This window comes from Petaurus breviceps, unplaced genomic scaffold (assembly GCF_028583685.1).
Source record: "Petaurus breviceps papuanus isolate PSGF00001 unplaced genomic scaffold, PetGlider_PUasm1.0 164, whole genome shotgun sequence".
Lineage (NCBI taxonomy): Eukaryota > Metazoa > Chordata > Mammalia > Diprotodontia > Petauridae > Petaurus > Petaurus breviceps.
The window spans coordinates 12,753,774-12,770,576 of NW_027185735.1; the positions used below are offsets into that span (position 1 = coordinate 12,753,774).

Below are 16,803 nucleotides of genomic sequence, written 5' to 3' on the forward strand. Positions count from 1 at the left end.
AGCTGTGTGGAAGACAAACTGGAAAGACTACAGACTTAAGGAAGAGAGCGATCAAAAGGCTATTACAGTAGTCCAGACAAAATGTGCTAAAGGCCTGAACTGGTGCAGTGGCCATATGAATGTAAGGAAAGTGACAGATATGATAGATGGGCACATGGAATCAATGCAGCAGCAGAAGCCAAACCACTGAGACCACAGTGAAGAGGATTCAGCATTTAAGGAATTCACACAGGAGTTAGACCTGGAGGGACTTTAGGGATATGTATGGTCTAATCTCATTGTTGCTTCTTTGTATGAGACTTTGTATACATAGTATAGGTCAAGTTTAAATGTGCCCCTGGATGGTGCGTATAATTGATTTTCTCACAAGGTTCATTTTTCTTCTTGTTCTCATCTCCTGCTGTGGGGAGTTTTCATTAAAGACCCTAGAAGCTCTGCTCTATCTTTATCTTTTTAGTAATTATGCAATTAACCTACTTAGTTTCATTACCTTTTAAACAGAAAAGTCAACAAATAAACCAAGATACTTATCTTTCAGAAGGGCTTGGGATTTATTAGGGAATAAAAACACACAATAATAATTTTTATTTCTTCTTTAGGTGCATTTTGGTGGCTCCAAAATCTATTCTGTTGTAGACAAGACTACAGAGGAAGAAAAGTGAAGTAATGCATCTCAACTTTTACAGAAAAAAAGGCAAAGATTTACATTAATAATCATACTATTCATCATATAAAATGTGTCATTCTAATACTCTGATCTTTTCTTACAGAAATTATTTCATTGCTCAAGTTTCACATCTGGTTCATGAATATTAATACCTGATACAATGAAAACACTTAAATATAGAATACTGTATTTCTGATGTAGAACCTGCATTTAAAAACTGATTTCTGTGTATACATGTATGAATATCAGTTACATTACAAGTGCAAACATACAGATACATCTAAAAGCTAATCAACTTTTAGGAAAAGGATTTGGCAAGGTTTAGAATGCCTTTCTATTCCTCTTTCATTTAACCAAAATATACAGTTATTTTATAGCTAAATTTTCTCCTAATTGCACATTAAAAAAAATGTGTTAACAAGAGAAAATTTAATGTTCTTTATTTTTCCTCTCAGTTTTAGGTGTCTCTCTTTTTTCTTTTTTAAAAAGCAATTGGGGTTAAGTAACTTGCTCAAGGTTACATGGCCAGTTATTTCTGGGTGTGGTGCTAAGTATCTGATCCCAGATTTGATACCAGGTCTCCCTACTCTGCGGCCACCAGAGTAGGTCTCCCTACTCTGCTCTTACTCACTGTGCCACCTGGCCACCCCCGGTGTCTCTTTAAAGAATGGTTTAACACTACATGAAGTTATCAAACATTTATAGGTTTCAAAAAGCTGTATTTTTTAAAGAAACACTGCAGGTGATTGCTATTCTGATAGACATACTGAGCAGAATGAACACTTAATTTATACTACAAACACACTGTACAAATATGAAATTAGAAGGTAATTCTTATCACTTACCAGCAATACTGCACAGATTTTAAATTATGAGTGATTTTAAAGCAAAAAAAGTCTCCATCTTCAGTAGACAATCTTTAAGAAGTAACAGTTCCTTCACTTTTTGGTGTTTCTTTATCTTGTTCTTTTTGACTGCAGAGTGCAAAATATTCGTGGACAAATTGTCTACACATAGGACACTGCTGAAAATACTTAACACAGCCATCACACAAACATGTGTGTCTACATGGTAAGAGTACCCAATTCACCTTCCCATTCTGGCAAACAACACAGTCTTTGCTATTTTCTTCATATTGTTCCACTTCACTCTCAGCCAGTCCAGCTTTTTCCAATAAATGTCTGTCAGTGCTTTGTTCTTCTGGAGAAGGGTTACTCAAGGATGGTGTATTATTATTTGCAGACATGAAAAGTTGCTGAAGAGCAAATAAATAAATTTGAATATGATTATAAAGTGAATTAAGTATTTATAGTCAAAGCTTGTAAGAGGTAGCCAAAACCAATTATGACCTAGTAAATTGAAGGAAAGGGAGAATTTGTAGGTAGGAAGAAATGAAAAGGACATGTGGGAAATTATTTCTTCCTCAAAGTAGATTTCCAAATTTTATAGTTCAATTACTATATTTTTGGTGACTGGACTACATATACATTGGATCTTTTCCCTCTAAAAGTTTTACTATCATTTTAACCTAGGCATACAGATAATACTGCTAATAACAATAACACTGGGCACATGTATCAAGTGAGAATAAACTTCATATAAAAAATTTGACACATAAAATCTACCATGAAACTACTACTAAAATAATGTACTTACTGTAAGACCCAATTATCTATTTTAAATCATTATTCTGCTACTCTTGAAGACAAAAAGAAAAGATTGTATATAAGACACAGCTTACCTTAAGGTCATGGAATTGGCCTTGAGCCAGTAGTACATACTGATACAATATTCTGCAGGAAAGTTTGTATTTCTTATCAGGAATATGAATCACAGTCACCATTGAAATCTAAAAACAAAATTAGTTATTATTTTACTTTCTATTTGCACTATTCTACATATGCAGGGAAGGAAATATGTCAAAAATAAAATTAAGATGAAGATAAATCAAATGAACTCTAAGTTAGTCACTTAGTTAATAAGTATTCCTTTGGAAAGTAATTACCTCTGCCTATATTATTTTTAATTGTACTTAAACCTTTTTAATGAATATATGTTACTATAAATTAGCTAAAAAAGGCCTGGTTAATGTTAGAGCTTTTGGTACAGGACACAGAATGATGGACTTGAAATCAGGAAATCTGACATCTAGCTTCAGACAACTTACTAGCTCCATGACCCCAGGCAAGTCACTTAATCTCTGCCTAAATTTCCTCATTCTGTAAAATGGGGATAACAGTACCTACTTCTCAGGGTTGTTGGAGGGCAAAATGAGATATTTGTAAAGAGCTTTGTAAGCCTTAAAGTATCATATAAATGCTATTATTAACATTTTACAAATATTTAAAAAATAGCCATATCCCCTAAATTTAAATATAAAATGCATCAACTATCAACATGACCTTTTAGAATACAGCCAATATTTTAAAAGATCATTATAACAAATATTTTTAAAGGAACAAAGGGAATAGATTTCACAGATAAGGAACCAGATCACAAAACTCCTGAGAATATAATTCCTCTTATAACAAGTAAACATCAAAATCACACAGACAATAGAGAAGTTATAATCACTCCTAAAGTTGGAAGTTTCTCTACATCATTACAAGAACATGTGGGTTTTGTTCTTAGAAGAATACTCAACAAATATTAAGGAACTGTTAAAGTGAAATATTTAAATAGAGTTGACTCTTGTTATTTAAGAAAATAGATTGTAACACCCCCCCCCCCCAAATAAACCATTAAAACTTCAGTATTTTGCTCATCTATTTTATAATAGTTTTTGAAGGAATTCACTAATTTGGCCAAATTTGTTATATTGCTCAAGTATATCAAGATACACTTTAATGCTTCAATGAATCTGTGACTTCACTGGCCTTGGAACCCCTTTCTTAGCAGTGCATATAACAAGTCTTTCATGTCCTCTTGTTCCAGATGAATTTTGTTCGTTATCCTCCCATAAATTCTTCGTAAGGGATCATATGTGCTCCAATGTACTGGAGGCTTTCCTTTGACTTTTGGTATTAGTTTGGTATTTTGTGTATATCTGTTTAATGTTTAGGCACTACTATACCTCACTACTGCTATATGACCAGCCCATCTCCTTATTCAGTCAAATATATGTCTTTAATGATGTCTTTTATGCCTCTTTTGCATGATTAGCTTTGGCAAAATGCCACAGCCTGCTTATACAATACATATTGTAGTCTACTACTATCTTTATGTGAAATGGATGACTGTTTTCAATAAGGCACATCTTATGTTATTTTTAACAGAGACATAATTGAAACAAATGTTCAGAGGTCCAAGTTTAACTTGGATTGCCAGGTTTTAGAAGTCAAAAATATGATATCCAAGCAATGGAGAGAGAACAGATTGATTACATACTAACAACAGTTGTTGTCAAGTATCTGATTAAAAAAATAGAACTAGTATGTTCTGACATTTGAAAAAGAAAACAGGAATTCAAGTATGTGCTAATCTCATGTATATAGAATATGTGGCAATTTTGAGAATAATGTAAGGTGAAGCATGTTAAGAACTGCCTGTAAAACTGAAACAACAAAACCAAAATAGTTGCTTGTGCAACAACAACAACAACAACAACAAAACCAAACCCAAACCCAAACCAAAAAAAACAAACCACAAACCCCCAGAACGACTTGGTCATCACCCAATAGAACTATGGCCACCAGGAATGATTGGGGGTCATCTTCCTTAGGTCTTTCTGCCAGCCTGACAAGGAACCTTTTGGATGCTGTGACTGATCTGCAATGAGGACAGGAGGTGAGATAGAATATATCATTGCTTACTTCAGGAAAAAAAAAGGCAGCAAGAGTAACCAGGAAGAATATCCCTTTCATTCACATTCTTCTTGGCTGCAGAAAAGATCCAGTCAACCATACTTTTTTATATTACATTTGAATCTTACATGAATGGAAGTAATAAGCAATATAACTGAAAAGTGAAAACAGCTTCTGTCACATTGCTATTTAAATAACTCCTAATAACATAAAAATTTTCACTTCCTTATTTCCAAACTGCAATAGAATTAATTTAGTACTTTAATAAATTGGTCACTACAATTATGTGAGACAGAATTTAAGACTAGAGACAGAAGAGTCAAGTCAATAATGAATCAACGCTTATTAAACACCTATTATGTGCTACATACTTTGCTGAGCACTGGGAATACAAAGAAAAACAAAAACGACCAATTGTATTTGTGCAACAAGCAGGGTAAACTGGAAATAATTTCATGGAAATATTTTGAAGGCAAGTTCTAATCAGGTTATACGGTTAACACGAACATACATACATGGAACTGATGACAAGACTATGCAGTATGTGCATAGTTATGTGCTATATTTACTGAAAATGCTGATGAGGGTAAATCAACTATGTCATATGAAGAAAATTCAAAGCCATTTTTCGTTCTATATCTTCAAAGAGTTACTAGAGCTAGACAGTCATGAAGGATGAGATTATCTTCAGGGAAGATAACAAGGCAAGACTAAGGAATCAAGGCAAGATAGAAGCTTTCTCTATATGTCAAAAATTAATCCTATATAGAATTCATATTGAGCAGCTATGATTCAAATATACATGCCTCTCCAAAGCAATAGATATGTATTGAGTGTCTCTGATGAATAACATGTTAAAGAACAATATGTTGTTAAATACTGGGGGGGGGGGGGGGGGAGGTGGGGAGGATGGGAGTATTTGGCCTCAAAGAACTTGTGATCTTTAGACAGGTTTAAGACAAGTACACAAATATCTATCATTAAAATGCTCCATAAGAGTAATGCAAAGAGTTGTATGAAGTTTTCATCAGCTAGCACCTCCATGTGTTCCCATTATCCTGTATTTACTTGTACATAAAGACAAATTTTTTTTTCTTTTTGGAGGGGAGAAGGCAAATTGGGGTTAAGTGACTTGCTCAAGGTCACACAGCTAGTATGTGTTAAGTGTCTGAGGATGCATTTGAATTCAGGTCCTCCTGACTCCAGGGCCAGTGCTCTATTCACTGCACCACCTAGCTGCTCCTTTCGTTTTACAAGCAGTTTCTTTTAAACATGCTTCACCTTACATTAATCTCAAAATTGCCACATATTCTATATACATGAGATTAGCCTATATTTGATTGCCCTATTTTCTTTTTGAAATGTCAGAGCATACTAGTTCTATTTTTAAAAAAAATATAATTTTTTTTAGTTTTCAACATTCACTTGCGTAAGATTATGAATTTTATATTTTCTCCCCCTGTTTCCTCCCCCCTCCCCAAATGGCATGCAATCTGATATAGGTTCTACTCATACATTCATATTAAATATATTTTTACATTAGTCATGATGTAAAGAAGAATTAGAGCAAATGGGAGGAACCAATAGAAACAAAACAACAGAAGAAAAGGAGAGCAAATAGTATGATTCCATCTGCATTCCGACTCCCATTCACATTCACCATTACGATTACTGTCTTTTTCTCCATCCTATTTTCCCTCCTGTTTATGCTTTTCTTTCTCTTTCCCTCCTCACTAGAATTTTGCTTTTGAACACTGCCTCCCTCAGTCTTCCCTCCCTTCTATTATTCCCCCTCCCTTTTCTTTCCCCTTTCCCCTCCTACTGGATAAGTTAGATTTCTATACCTAAGTGACTGGTATTCCCTCTTTGAGTCAAATCAGGTAAGAGTAAGGTTCAAACAACGCTCATCTCCTTCCTTTCTTTCCCTCTACTCTAACAGGTTTTTGTGCTTTTTTACGTGATTCAATTTACCCTTTTCTGCCTCTTCCTTTCCTCTTCTCCCAGTACAATCCCCTTTCACCACTGCATTGATTTTTTTTTATCATCACATCAAAGTCAATTTATACCCACACTCTTTGTCTATGTATACCCCTTTTAAATGTCATAATAACAATACAGTTCTCAAAAGTTAAAAGTATCATCTTCCCTGCTAGGGATGTAAACAGTTTGCTTTTATTAATAACATGCTGTTGTTTTTTTCTTTCCTGGTTACCTTTTTAGGTTTCCTTAGAGGCTTGTATTTGAAGATAAAGTTTTCTGTTGGGCTATGGTCTTTTCATCAGGAAGGTTTGGAAGTCCCCTGTTTCATTAAATGCCCATCTCCTCCACTGAAAGATTATGCTCAGTTTCTCTGGGTAGTTGATCCTTAGTTGTAATCCAAATTCCTTTCCCTTCTGGAATATTATATTCCATGCCTTCTGAGCTTTTTTTTTTTTCAATTATCTATCTATCTATCTATATCTATCTATCTATCTATCCATTCATTTATTTCCATTTTTAAATGCTTTATTAATTTCTGATTTACATTATTCATTTCCGCTGCATTTTGAGTTACAAATTTTCTCCGTTTTCCCCCTACCCACCGCCCAAAAATAGCAGTCCCACGGGATATCCCCTCCTCCAATCTGCTCTCTCCCATATTTTCTCCCATACACCTTTCCACTTTTCCAGTAGGGCATGGTGGATCTCTATGCCCCAGTGCCTGTATATCTTATTTCCCAATTACATGTAAAATAGTATAATAATAATAGTGTGTGTGTGTGTATATATATATATTTAAACATTTGATTTTAAACTTTGAATTCCAGATTCATTCCCTTCCTCCCTTATCACCCACCCTTACTGGGAAGATAAGCAGTTCAGTATAGGTTGTACATGTGTAGCTCATGCAAAACAACAACATAGTAGATACATTGTAAAAGGCTGGCTATATTTCCCTCCCTTCTATCCCACCTACTTTGATCCCATTCCTTTTCAAAAGTAGATGCTTCCAACTTCCCTCCCCCCCAGCCTGCCCTCACTTCCATCATCCTCCCTCCCATCACCCTCCCCCCTACTCTCCTGTAGGGTGAGATACCCTATTTAGTGTGTATTTCATTCCCTCCTCAAGCCAAATTCAATGAGAATAAGGTTGACCCATTCCCTTTTGCCTTCCTATTCTTCCCCTCCATTGAAACCACTTTCCCTTGCCTCTTCTATATGAGATAGTTTACCCCATTCTGTCTCTCCCCATCTCCTCTCATTATATTCCTTTCTCACCACTTAATTTCACCTTTTAAGCATCATCCCTTCTTGTTAAATTGGTCCTGTGCCCTCTATGTATACCTGTAAACATATATACACACATATGTATTCATATGCCCATATACCCTCATATATAGACAGACAGACAGACAGACACACACACACACACACACACACACACATATATATATATATATATATTCCCTTCAACTATTTTCATACTGAGAAAAGTTTCATCAGTTACAATTATTGTTTTTTTATGTGGGAATGTTAATAGTTCAACTTTGATAAGTTCCTTATGATTTCTTTTCCCTGTTTACCTTCTCATGCTTCTTGTATTTGAATGTCAAATTTTCTATTCAACTCTGTTTTTTTCAGCAAGAATGCTTGAAAGTCCTCTATTCCACTGAATGACCATATTTCCTCCTGAAACATGATACTCAGTTTTGCTGGGTAGGTGATTCTTGGTTTTAATCCCAGCTCCTTTGCCCTCCGGAATATCATATTCCAAGCCCTTCGATCCCTCAGTGTAGAAGCTGCCAAATCCTACGGTATCCTGATTGTGTTTCCATAATATTCAAATTGCTTCTTCCTGGCTGCTTGCAATATTCTCTCCTTAATCTAGGCATTCTGGAACCTGGCTATAATATTCCTAAGAGTTTTCTTTTGGGGATCTTTTTCAGGAGGTGATTGGTGGTTTCTTTCAACCTCTATTTTACCCTCTGGTTCAAAAACATCATGGCAGTTTTCCTCAAGAATTTCTTGGAGGATGATTTCTAGGTTCTTTCTTTGATCATGGCTTTCAGGTAGTCCAATGATTTTTAAAATTATCTCTCCTGGATCTATTTTCCAGGTCAGTGGTTTTTCCCATGAGATATTTCACATTGCCTTGTATTCTTTCACTTGTTTGGATCTGTTTAACAGCATCTTGATTTCTCATAAAGTCATTAGCTTCTATTTGCTCCAATCTAATTCTGAAGCAATGATTCTCCTCAGTGAGCTTTTGAGATTCTTTTTCCATCTGGAAACTTTGGCTTTTTAAGGCATTCTTTTCCTCATTGGCTTTTTGAGCCTCTTTTGCCATTTGAGTTAGTCTATTTTTTAAGGTGTTATTTTCCTCAGTCAGGCTGTTGACTCTCCTTTCATAATTTTCTTGCATTGTTCTCATTTCTCTTCCCAATTTTTCCTTCACTTCTCTCATCTGTTTCTTAAGGTCTTCTATGGCCTGTAACCAGCTCGTATTTTCCTTGGAAGCTTTTGGTGCAGGAGTTCTGACTTCACTGTCTTCCTCCTGTTTCTTGCTTTGCTCCTTTTTGTCCCCCAAATAGGAGTCTAATGTTGGAATCTTCTGTATGGTTTGTTTCCTTTGCCTGGTCATGTCACCCCTCAGTCACTTGACCCCTGGGCTTTTTGCCACAGTAGGACTCTGCCACCAGACAGGGGAGCTTTCGTTCTAAACACTGGGGTTTTCTCAGCTGCCAGAGGTATTAGATGGGTGCCCTCTGTGCGGCCTCCACACGCTCTGGCAAGCTGGACACACGCCCCAGGACCTTCACCCTAGACTGCAATCCAGATCCAAGCAGGTTAAAGCAAGAGCGATTACCCCTCAGACTGGCTGCTTGGTCTCCCTACACTCTGCAGGCCAGGAGCTGAAGCTGCCATGTGGTGCTGTCTGGCTGTGCTGGCGGCTCAGCGGCTTCTCACCCCGGGGCCAAAAGCCACACACTCCCACTTACTGGGTCCCAGAGTCCTGACTGCAATGACCTCTCTCTTTGTCCTTTGCATCTGTGTGTTGATAATTCTGGAAACGGCCACAGCTGCTGCTGATCTAGAGTCCCCCTGGCTGGCGGCTGGTCAGGCCTGCCCTGGGGCTAAAACCTCTGGCTCAAGTGGGCCTGGGCTTAGCTCCCAGAGTGCTTCGCTGGCTGATTCCTGTCGTCCTGCCCTAAGAGGGAGGTTAGCTTCTTTGTGTAATTTTGTGGGTTCTGCATCTCCAAAGTTTTTTCAGAGTCCCCTTTTTACATGGATTGGGGAAGGTGGAAGCTGGAGCCGCTTGGAGGTCGTGTTTCTACTCTGCCATCTTGACTCTGCCCCTCCATAGGTGTCGCCTTCTGATCTTTTAATGTAGAAGCTGCAAGGTCCTGCGTAATCCTGACTGTGGTTTTCTGATACTTAAATTGTTTCCTCCTGCCTGCTTGTAGTATTTTCTCTTTGACCTGGTTATTTTGGAATATGGTTACAATATTCCTTCGATTTTTTTCAATTTGGGATCAGGAAGTGACTGGTGTATTCTTTCAATGACTACTTTACCCTCTTGTTTTAGGATATCAGGGCAGTTTTCTTTGAAGATTTTCTGAAAGATGTTGTCCAGATTCTTTTTTACATCATGGTTTTTAGGTAGGCCAATAATTTTTTTAAGTTGCCTCTTCTTGATCTATTTTCCAGATCAGTTGTTTTATCAGTGAGGTATTTTAGATTTCCTTTTATTTTATTTTTATTTTAGATTAATTTTTTTTTCATTCTTCTGTTTCTGTTTGATTGATTCTTGATATCTCATAGTCACTGGCTTCCACTTGACCAATTCTAATTTTTAATGAATTGTTTTCTTCTATCAGATTTTGTGCCTCCTTTTCTATTTGGCAGATTTTACTTTTTAAGGAGTTTTTCTCTTCAGTGAGTTTTTGTGCCTCCTTTTCCATTTGGCCAATTCTACATTTTAAGGAATTGTTTTCTTTAGTGTCTTTTTTTCCCCTCATTTGGCCAATTGTATTTTTTAAAGACTTGCTTTCTACAGTCAATATCTGTCCTTACTTTTCCAAGTTACTGACTCTCTCTTGCATACCTCTCATTTCTTTTCCCAATGTTTCTTCAACCTCTCTCATTTTATTTTTTAAATCCTTCTTAAGCTCTTCCAAGAAGGCTTTTTGGGCTTGAGACCAGTTCATATTCCCCTTTGAAGTTTTGGATGTGGATATATTGACAGTTATCTTCTTCTGAATTTGTGCCTTGATTTTCCCTGTCCCCATAATAAGACTCTATGGTCATTGTTCATTTCTGCTTTTTGCTCACGGTGTTCGCCTATTTCCTGGATTTTAAAGTTGAGTTTTCCTGCTGGACCACAGGGGGCACTGACCCAAGTTTCTTGTGCTAGGAATCTGAGACCTGGTCACTGGCTTTATGTGCTGGGGTTTTGGGTGCTGGCAGCTTACCTGGTGCTGAGCTGGGGTCAACAACACTGGAACTCTCACAGTATGTGTGTGTGTGGGGGGAGTCTGGCCCTGGGAGGATGCCTACTCACCTGGGTTTTCCATTCAAATGTTTGGCTGCTGAAGTATGTCTGTCAGCCTGGAGCTGTGTCTCCTGGAGTTGTGCTGAAGCACAGGGAGATTTGGTTGCTGGAGAACACTGGCACATGTGGTTGTTTTTTGAGTTCCCCTGCCTGTGCTGAGGCACTGGTGAGGTCCTGGTGTTGGTGCTTGCCTGCTCCACCACCCTGAGGCTCAGGATCTCCCCTTAGTTTGCTGAGGTGCTTGCTGGGACACTTTCTGTCCTGTACTGCTCTCCCTTGCCCAGAGTAAGAGGGGCCTTTCACATTAATCCCCAAAACTTCCTGGGCTACAGGACTGCTACTCCCAATCTTTCTGCCAGCTCAGCTGTTCTAGGGTTTTTCCTGGGACAATATTTTCTGGGCTTTCAAGGTCAATAAAGGAGGGTGTGAGCAATTTACTTCTTACTCTGCCATCTTGGCTCCTGGAAGTAGAAATCTAGATCTATTTTTTAAATCAATCACATACTTGACAACAACTATGGTTAGTATATAATCAGTCTGTTCTTTTTCCATTGTTTGGTTATCACATCACTATAAATGAACAGCTGCAAATATACATATCACAAATAGATTCTAGTATTCCAAAATGATTTTAACAAACCCAAACGCAAAGGAATTCAAGTTTTAAAGGGGAATGAAACTAGCATAATTTAAGAGAAAATAAAGGTTTTCTTTTTTTGGGCAAAATAAAAATTAAGAACTATCATTATCACGTTAATACTCTATGGGAATTTCAAAAATTACTTACAATATCATAAAGTCCTTGGGAATCTTCATCAGCTAAGGTCAATAGTGCCACCAGTGGATATTGAGATCTGGGTACAATGCCAAAATCTTCAATTTTAGCATCACTTGGTAACTGACAGTATTTTTCTTCTTTGCTGTTTTTTTTAACACTTTTTTTGGGTACATGTAAGGGGAAAATAACTACTGCCATTGCAAACAAAGACATGTAATAAGTTAAAAATAAGAAAAACTAATTTAGCAAAGTCTCATCTTACTCACAAATTTCAAAGTCCCCAAACTTTACAACATGGATCACATATAAAATCAAAAGGATACAAATGTTGTTCTCGATAGACATATTTACTATATATGGCATCTTCTAGGGCCTGTGGAGTATTTATTCTGGAAACATAAACATGCTTCTGCAGGGCTTCATACAATTCTTGCACATCACAACCCCAGTAGCATGTAAGGATGCTTTCTTCAATACAATCAGGTGTTAAGGCTATGCCATCTATAAAAAAAAAAAGAAAAAAGAAAAAATTGTCTAATATATCCTTAAATGTAATTATACACTACGAATGAGAAAAATTCTTGACTTATCCTGGCTAGGCTAGTGCTGGCTTTCCCTGCAACTGTTACAGGAGTTTGGGTTTCCTGAGTTGAATGAAAAAGGACAAAAGCTATGAGTTCTTGTTTCTGTTCTAGTTTCTTCACCACAACTAAAACACTGTCACCTAAAGAAGAAGGACAGGAAGTTCATTAGCTTCATTTCAGGTGACAATCTCTGCCTGTAAACTCTAGTGGATTATTTACATGTGGTAAGTCTTAAAATTATTTTTCCTCCCAATGGAAAGTCTTACTCATTCTAAGTATTTTTCCAAAGGCTTGATTTTTTTTAAAGTAATGCAATACTGACAGCTGTTGCTTGTGCACACTAATGGTAACACCCAAAAGAATGTATGATACAAAAAAAAAATTCACACTTGTTTTCAATATAAATATTCCTTATATTTGAATACTTATTCCTAGATCTGATACTTAGGGACTTCTTGTGACTATGGACAACCTACTTAACTTCTGAGCTTCAGTTTATCCATCGGTGAATATTTATATTGCCTACCTCATGGAGTTGCTTTGAAGAAAATATACCTTCAATGCTATATAAGTGAGAATTATAATAAAAGTATGTGTTACGATCTGATAATTCATTTTAAACAAAACAGTGAAGTTAACACATTCATTCAAACAATATTTACAAAGAGCCTATTATGTGTGTTAGGCTAACACTGTGCTAGGCTCTGAAAGACGTAAAAAATCTAGAGAACACAATTTTACCCTTTTACAGTTTGCAGTATGGTGAAGGATAAAGCACATAACACATAATACACAAGTGCATTAGAGAGTTAACAAACTAAAAGTCCTATATAAAGTTTGAGGGAGAAGAGAGGAAGGAGAGGATTAATCAGGGCAGGCTTTATGGAGGAGGTGGCATATGAGTTCTGCTTTAAAAGAAGAATGAGAATTAACAGGTTAAAAAAAAGAAGAGAGGGCATTCCAGGTATAGAAAGTATAAGAAGTGTTGTAGGGCAGGAAGAACAGAGAGGTTAGTTGGAAAATATAGTGCATGGATATTAGTAATATTAGAATGTAAAGGTTGGGTGGCACCAGATTTCAAATGGTCTTGAATTTAAGGAGTAAAGGAGATATTGGAGATTTTTGAGTAGAGGAATGACGGGATCTGACTATTTATGAAAGAATATTCTGGTAAGAGGAGATGATGTATGTATTGCATAGGGGAAAGAATGAAGGTTGGAGGCTTTTGAAAAAAGTCAGGTGGCAATGAAGGACTCTACTAGGGTGGTGGCAATAGAGATAAAGTAGAAGTAACAAATCTAAGATTCGCAGAGGTAAAACAGACAGGACATGGTAACTCAATGATAGGATGTGAGAGGTTAAGGAGAGGGAAAAATCAAAGACTTACAAAAAGGTTACAAAAACAGGAGACTGAATGAATAGTGGTGCCCCAAACAACTGTGGAAAGTCAGAAGTAGATTTACTGGAGGGAAAGGTGGCCTTCTGAATGTTGACTTAGAGACATCATGGACTAGACAGGGACTTCCTGTAAGCAATTTGAGGTGTGGGTCAGGAGTTCAAAAGAAGTTGGTCTAGGGATTTGAGTCTCATTTGCACAGAGATTGATGCTGAAGTAACAGAAATAAATGAGGCTTCTAAAGGAAAGAGGGATTTAGAGAAGAAAAAGGCCAACGTTAGACTACTGAAAATTATCCAAATAAAGGGGTTCTGAAAAAAGGATGGGGAAAAAATAGAAGAAACTAGTTTTAAAAAAAGACTTTACTTAGGAGAAGCTCAGGATATGCCCTTTTTCCCTTTCTTGTAAACCTTCTATGATGGGATCAGGGAGCTCTTTTTTAACACCAAGTTAAAGATATCTCTCAAACCTTCCCTAGAATAGAGATACTGGTTAGTGAAAAGGAGGTTTTTGTGGAAAAGTAAAGAACGCAATTAACTAAGTCATGTTAACATATGTGTTAACAAATATATGTATGTATGTATATATACACACACACATACATATATATATCACTCCAACCCCAAAAAACCTGTAACTAAGCAGAATATTAAGTATACTTTGGTATTATTAAAAAATTTGAAAATTACTGTAGTTAGCAAGTCATCAATGCAAAAATTATCCTTGCTTAAGATTTTAATTTTTAAGTATGTGTTTGAAGGATACAATATTTTCCTATACTTTAATGAAATCATTGGTCCATCATCAGTTCCTCCTACCAGTGCAGATCTATATATCCATCTATGTGTCCATCCACAATTTATCCATCTAATCTCATCCTATATAGTTCCTTCACAGAGGTTATTTATACCTAAGGTGCTGGGAACTTTCCTTTAGTCTTCAAATTTCATGGATGACAATACAAGCTGTTCTACTTTGTTCTGAAGACATGATTGGCATTTTCTGTTCACATATGTATTAGTGTCTTTTATGCCTCTTTGGCCATGAAAGTTCTTATTGGTAATGGGCTGATTTACTTATATCCACCATGTCTTTTATTTTCCTTTGGGTTATCTGTAATTTTAATCCCTATGAGATATTGCTGTTCCAAAACTTGCTGAGAGTTCAATTCCCTAACCATTCAATTCATTGCTGATACTCAGGCTCTAAGACATAGGCACTGAGACACTTATCTCTATGGTCTGACTATTAAGCTGCATGTAGGAATCTGGCATTCTTCACAACTTGGTTATTTCTGTTTTAATTACTATGCAAATCTCTTTCGAGAGGTTTTGGAATCTCTTAGAAGAGGTTCTATATGCTCCAGGATTCAATGCAATCAGAACATCATCTGCAAATAAGGGCATGTAGAAGAACCTTATTATATACAGAGAATCCCCTTTCCATTTAGAGTTTTTGTGGAATGTTAACTAATAAATATCTTTCCATATGTTTCAAGAAAAATACATTTTTCACTTTTAATCTCAACATTTGTTGATAGATAGATATAAACTCAAATACAATTTTAAAGATCTAACCATGCTAAAAAGGACCAAATTCTGTCTTTAACTTTACAGGGCAAAATTTAATCTAAAAATTTTATAAGTACTCAGTGGTCAACTTTAAGTTTAGGAAATGAAAATTCAGCCACAGTCAAACACAACCATTGAGGAGATAAGGAAATTATTCCACCAACAGGACTTAAAACATTTACTTTAAAATATTTATTTTTCTCTAATCACAATAGAGCATTAAAAAGGTTTTCCTTTTCATTATTTTAATGGAGGGGAAAGATAGACAGAAGAGAAAAAGAAATACTTGTTAATTACAAAAGAAAATATTAAGGAAATTGTGTATTTCTATACAAGAAAAAGGAAATGGAAAGAGAATGCAAGTAAGGAAAGAATGAAACAAAAAATGAAGTATGGAAGAAGAGTAGAACAGAAAAGAATACAAGTGTGACCCTTATATTATTTCTAAAGTGGAAACCAATACAAGAAAACAATGTTTAGGGAAAAATAAAGGTAAACCAGAGTGAACAGGAAAAGAAACATAGGAGAAGAACAAAAATATGAGGATATTGAGAAAGGAAAGGAAAAAAAATAAAGGATACAGGGAAAATGATGCTACTCCAAAATGGAAATGTTTGTACTTTTTCTTAAAAGGTATACTGAACACTACAGAGGAAAAAAAAGATGAATGACTAAAACAATGACTAGGATGAATAGATGAATGAATAAATAAAGGAACGAATGAATGAAAATTTTATTAAGTCCTTATTTTGTACTAAGCACTATGCTAATTGCTGGGGATATAAACAGAAAATCAAGAGTCTGTGCTCTCAAGGAGTTTATATTCTAATTGCAAGAAACAATATATAAAGGAGGATCCAGCTGCAGTGGGGTTTATTGAAAGGCTCAGTGACCCTAAGAATGCAGCTGAAGGACTGCTAGGGAGTCCTCTGGGTACACTGGTAGATCAAGTGGTAATACCTGAGAGTCTAGAGGGTACAGGGTTGAGGAGGATTGTAAAGCCTGCTGGTCCTTAGTAAAGGCTAAGTATATTCCATATGCTGAAAGAACGAGATAAAGACACAACAAAAGTAGCAGTAGTACTTTTTAAAAAAAGTGTACATGTTATAAAGTCTATTACAAATTCTGTGAACCATAATATTACTTTGTCTCTTCTGGAATTTTAGAAAGATAATAAATTGCCAAGAATCTGACATGCTTATCCATTTGGTTTAGATATGAATGCCAATTAAAAAATTGTTGCCTTCTTGTAGTGAAAATCGTGGGAATTTTTATTTGTGAAATTTTTTTTCACATTTAACCTATATAACAATCAATACTTACAAAACAGATAAATTAGATTCTATTATTTATTTTGCACCTGTGTTTCTGCTTATAGGTAAGAGGGTGAAAGAAAAGAAAAAGGTTAAAATCTTAGGAGGTAATACTATCTGATGATTATTCAGAACTGGACATAAAATATTTGTGCAATT

At 36.0% G+C, this 16,803-nt stretch overlaps 1 protein-coding gene across 4 annotated transcripts in view; it reads right to left on the reverse strand.

Annotated features, from left to right (window-relative positions):
* Positions 1-527: 527 nt before the first annotated feature.
* Positions 528-16,803, reverse strand: part of CGRRF1 (cell growth regulator with ring finger domain 1) — a 57,219-nt gene continuing 40,943 nt past the window's right edge. For 3 of the 4 annotated variants that reach the window (XM_069082341.1, XM_069082342.1, XM_069082340.1), the window contains 4 exons: positions 12,104-12,281; positions 11,790-11,937; positions 2,409-2,516; positions 528-1,922 (listed from right to left, as the gene is read on the reverse strand). In XM_069082341.1, coding sequence (XP_068938442.1) covers positions 1,587-1,922; positions 2,409-2,516; positions 11,790-11,937; positions 12,104-12,281 — 770 coding nt within the window. In that variant the 3' untranslated portion in view covers positions 528-1,586. The remainder of the gene's footprint in view (positions 1,923-2,408; positions 2,517-11,789; positions 11,938-12,103; positions 12,282-16,803) is intronic. The other variant, XR_011167236.1, reaches the window with a different exon arrangement.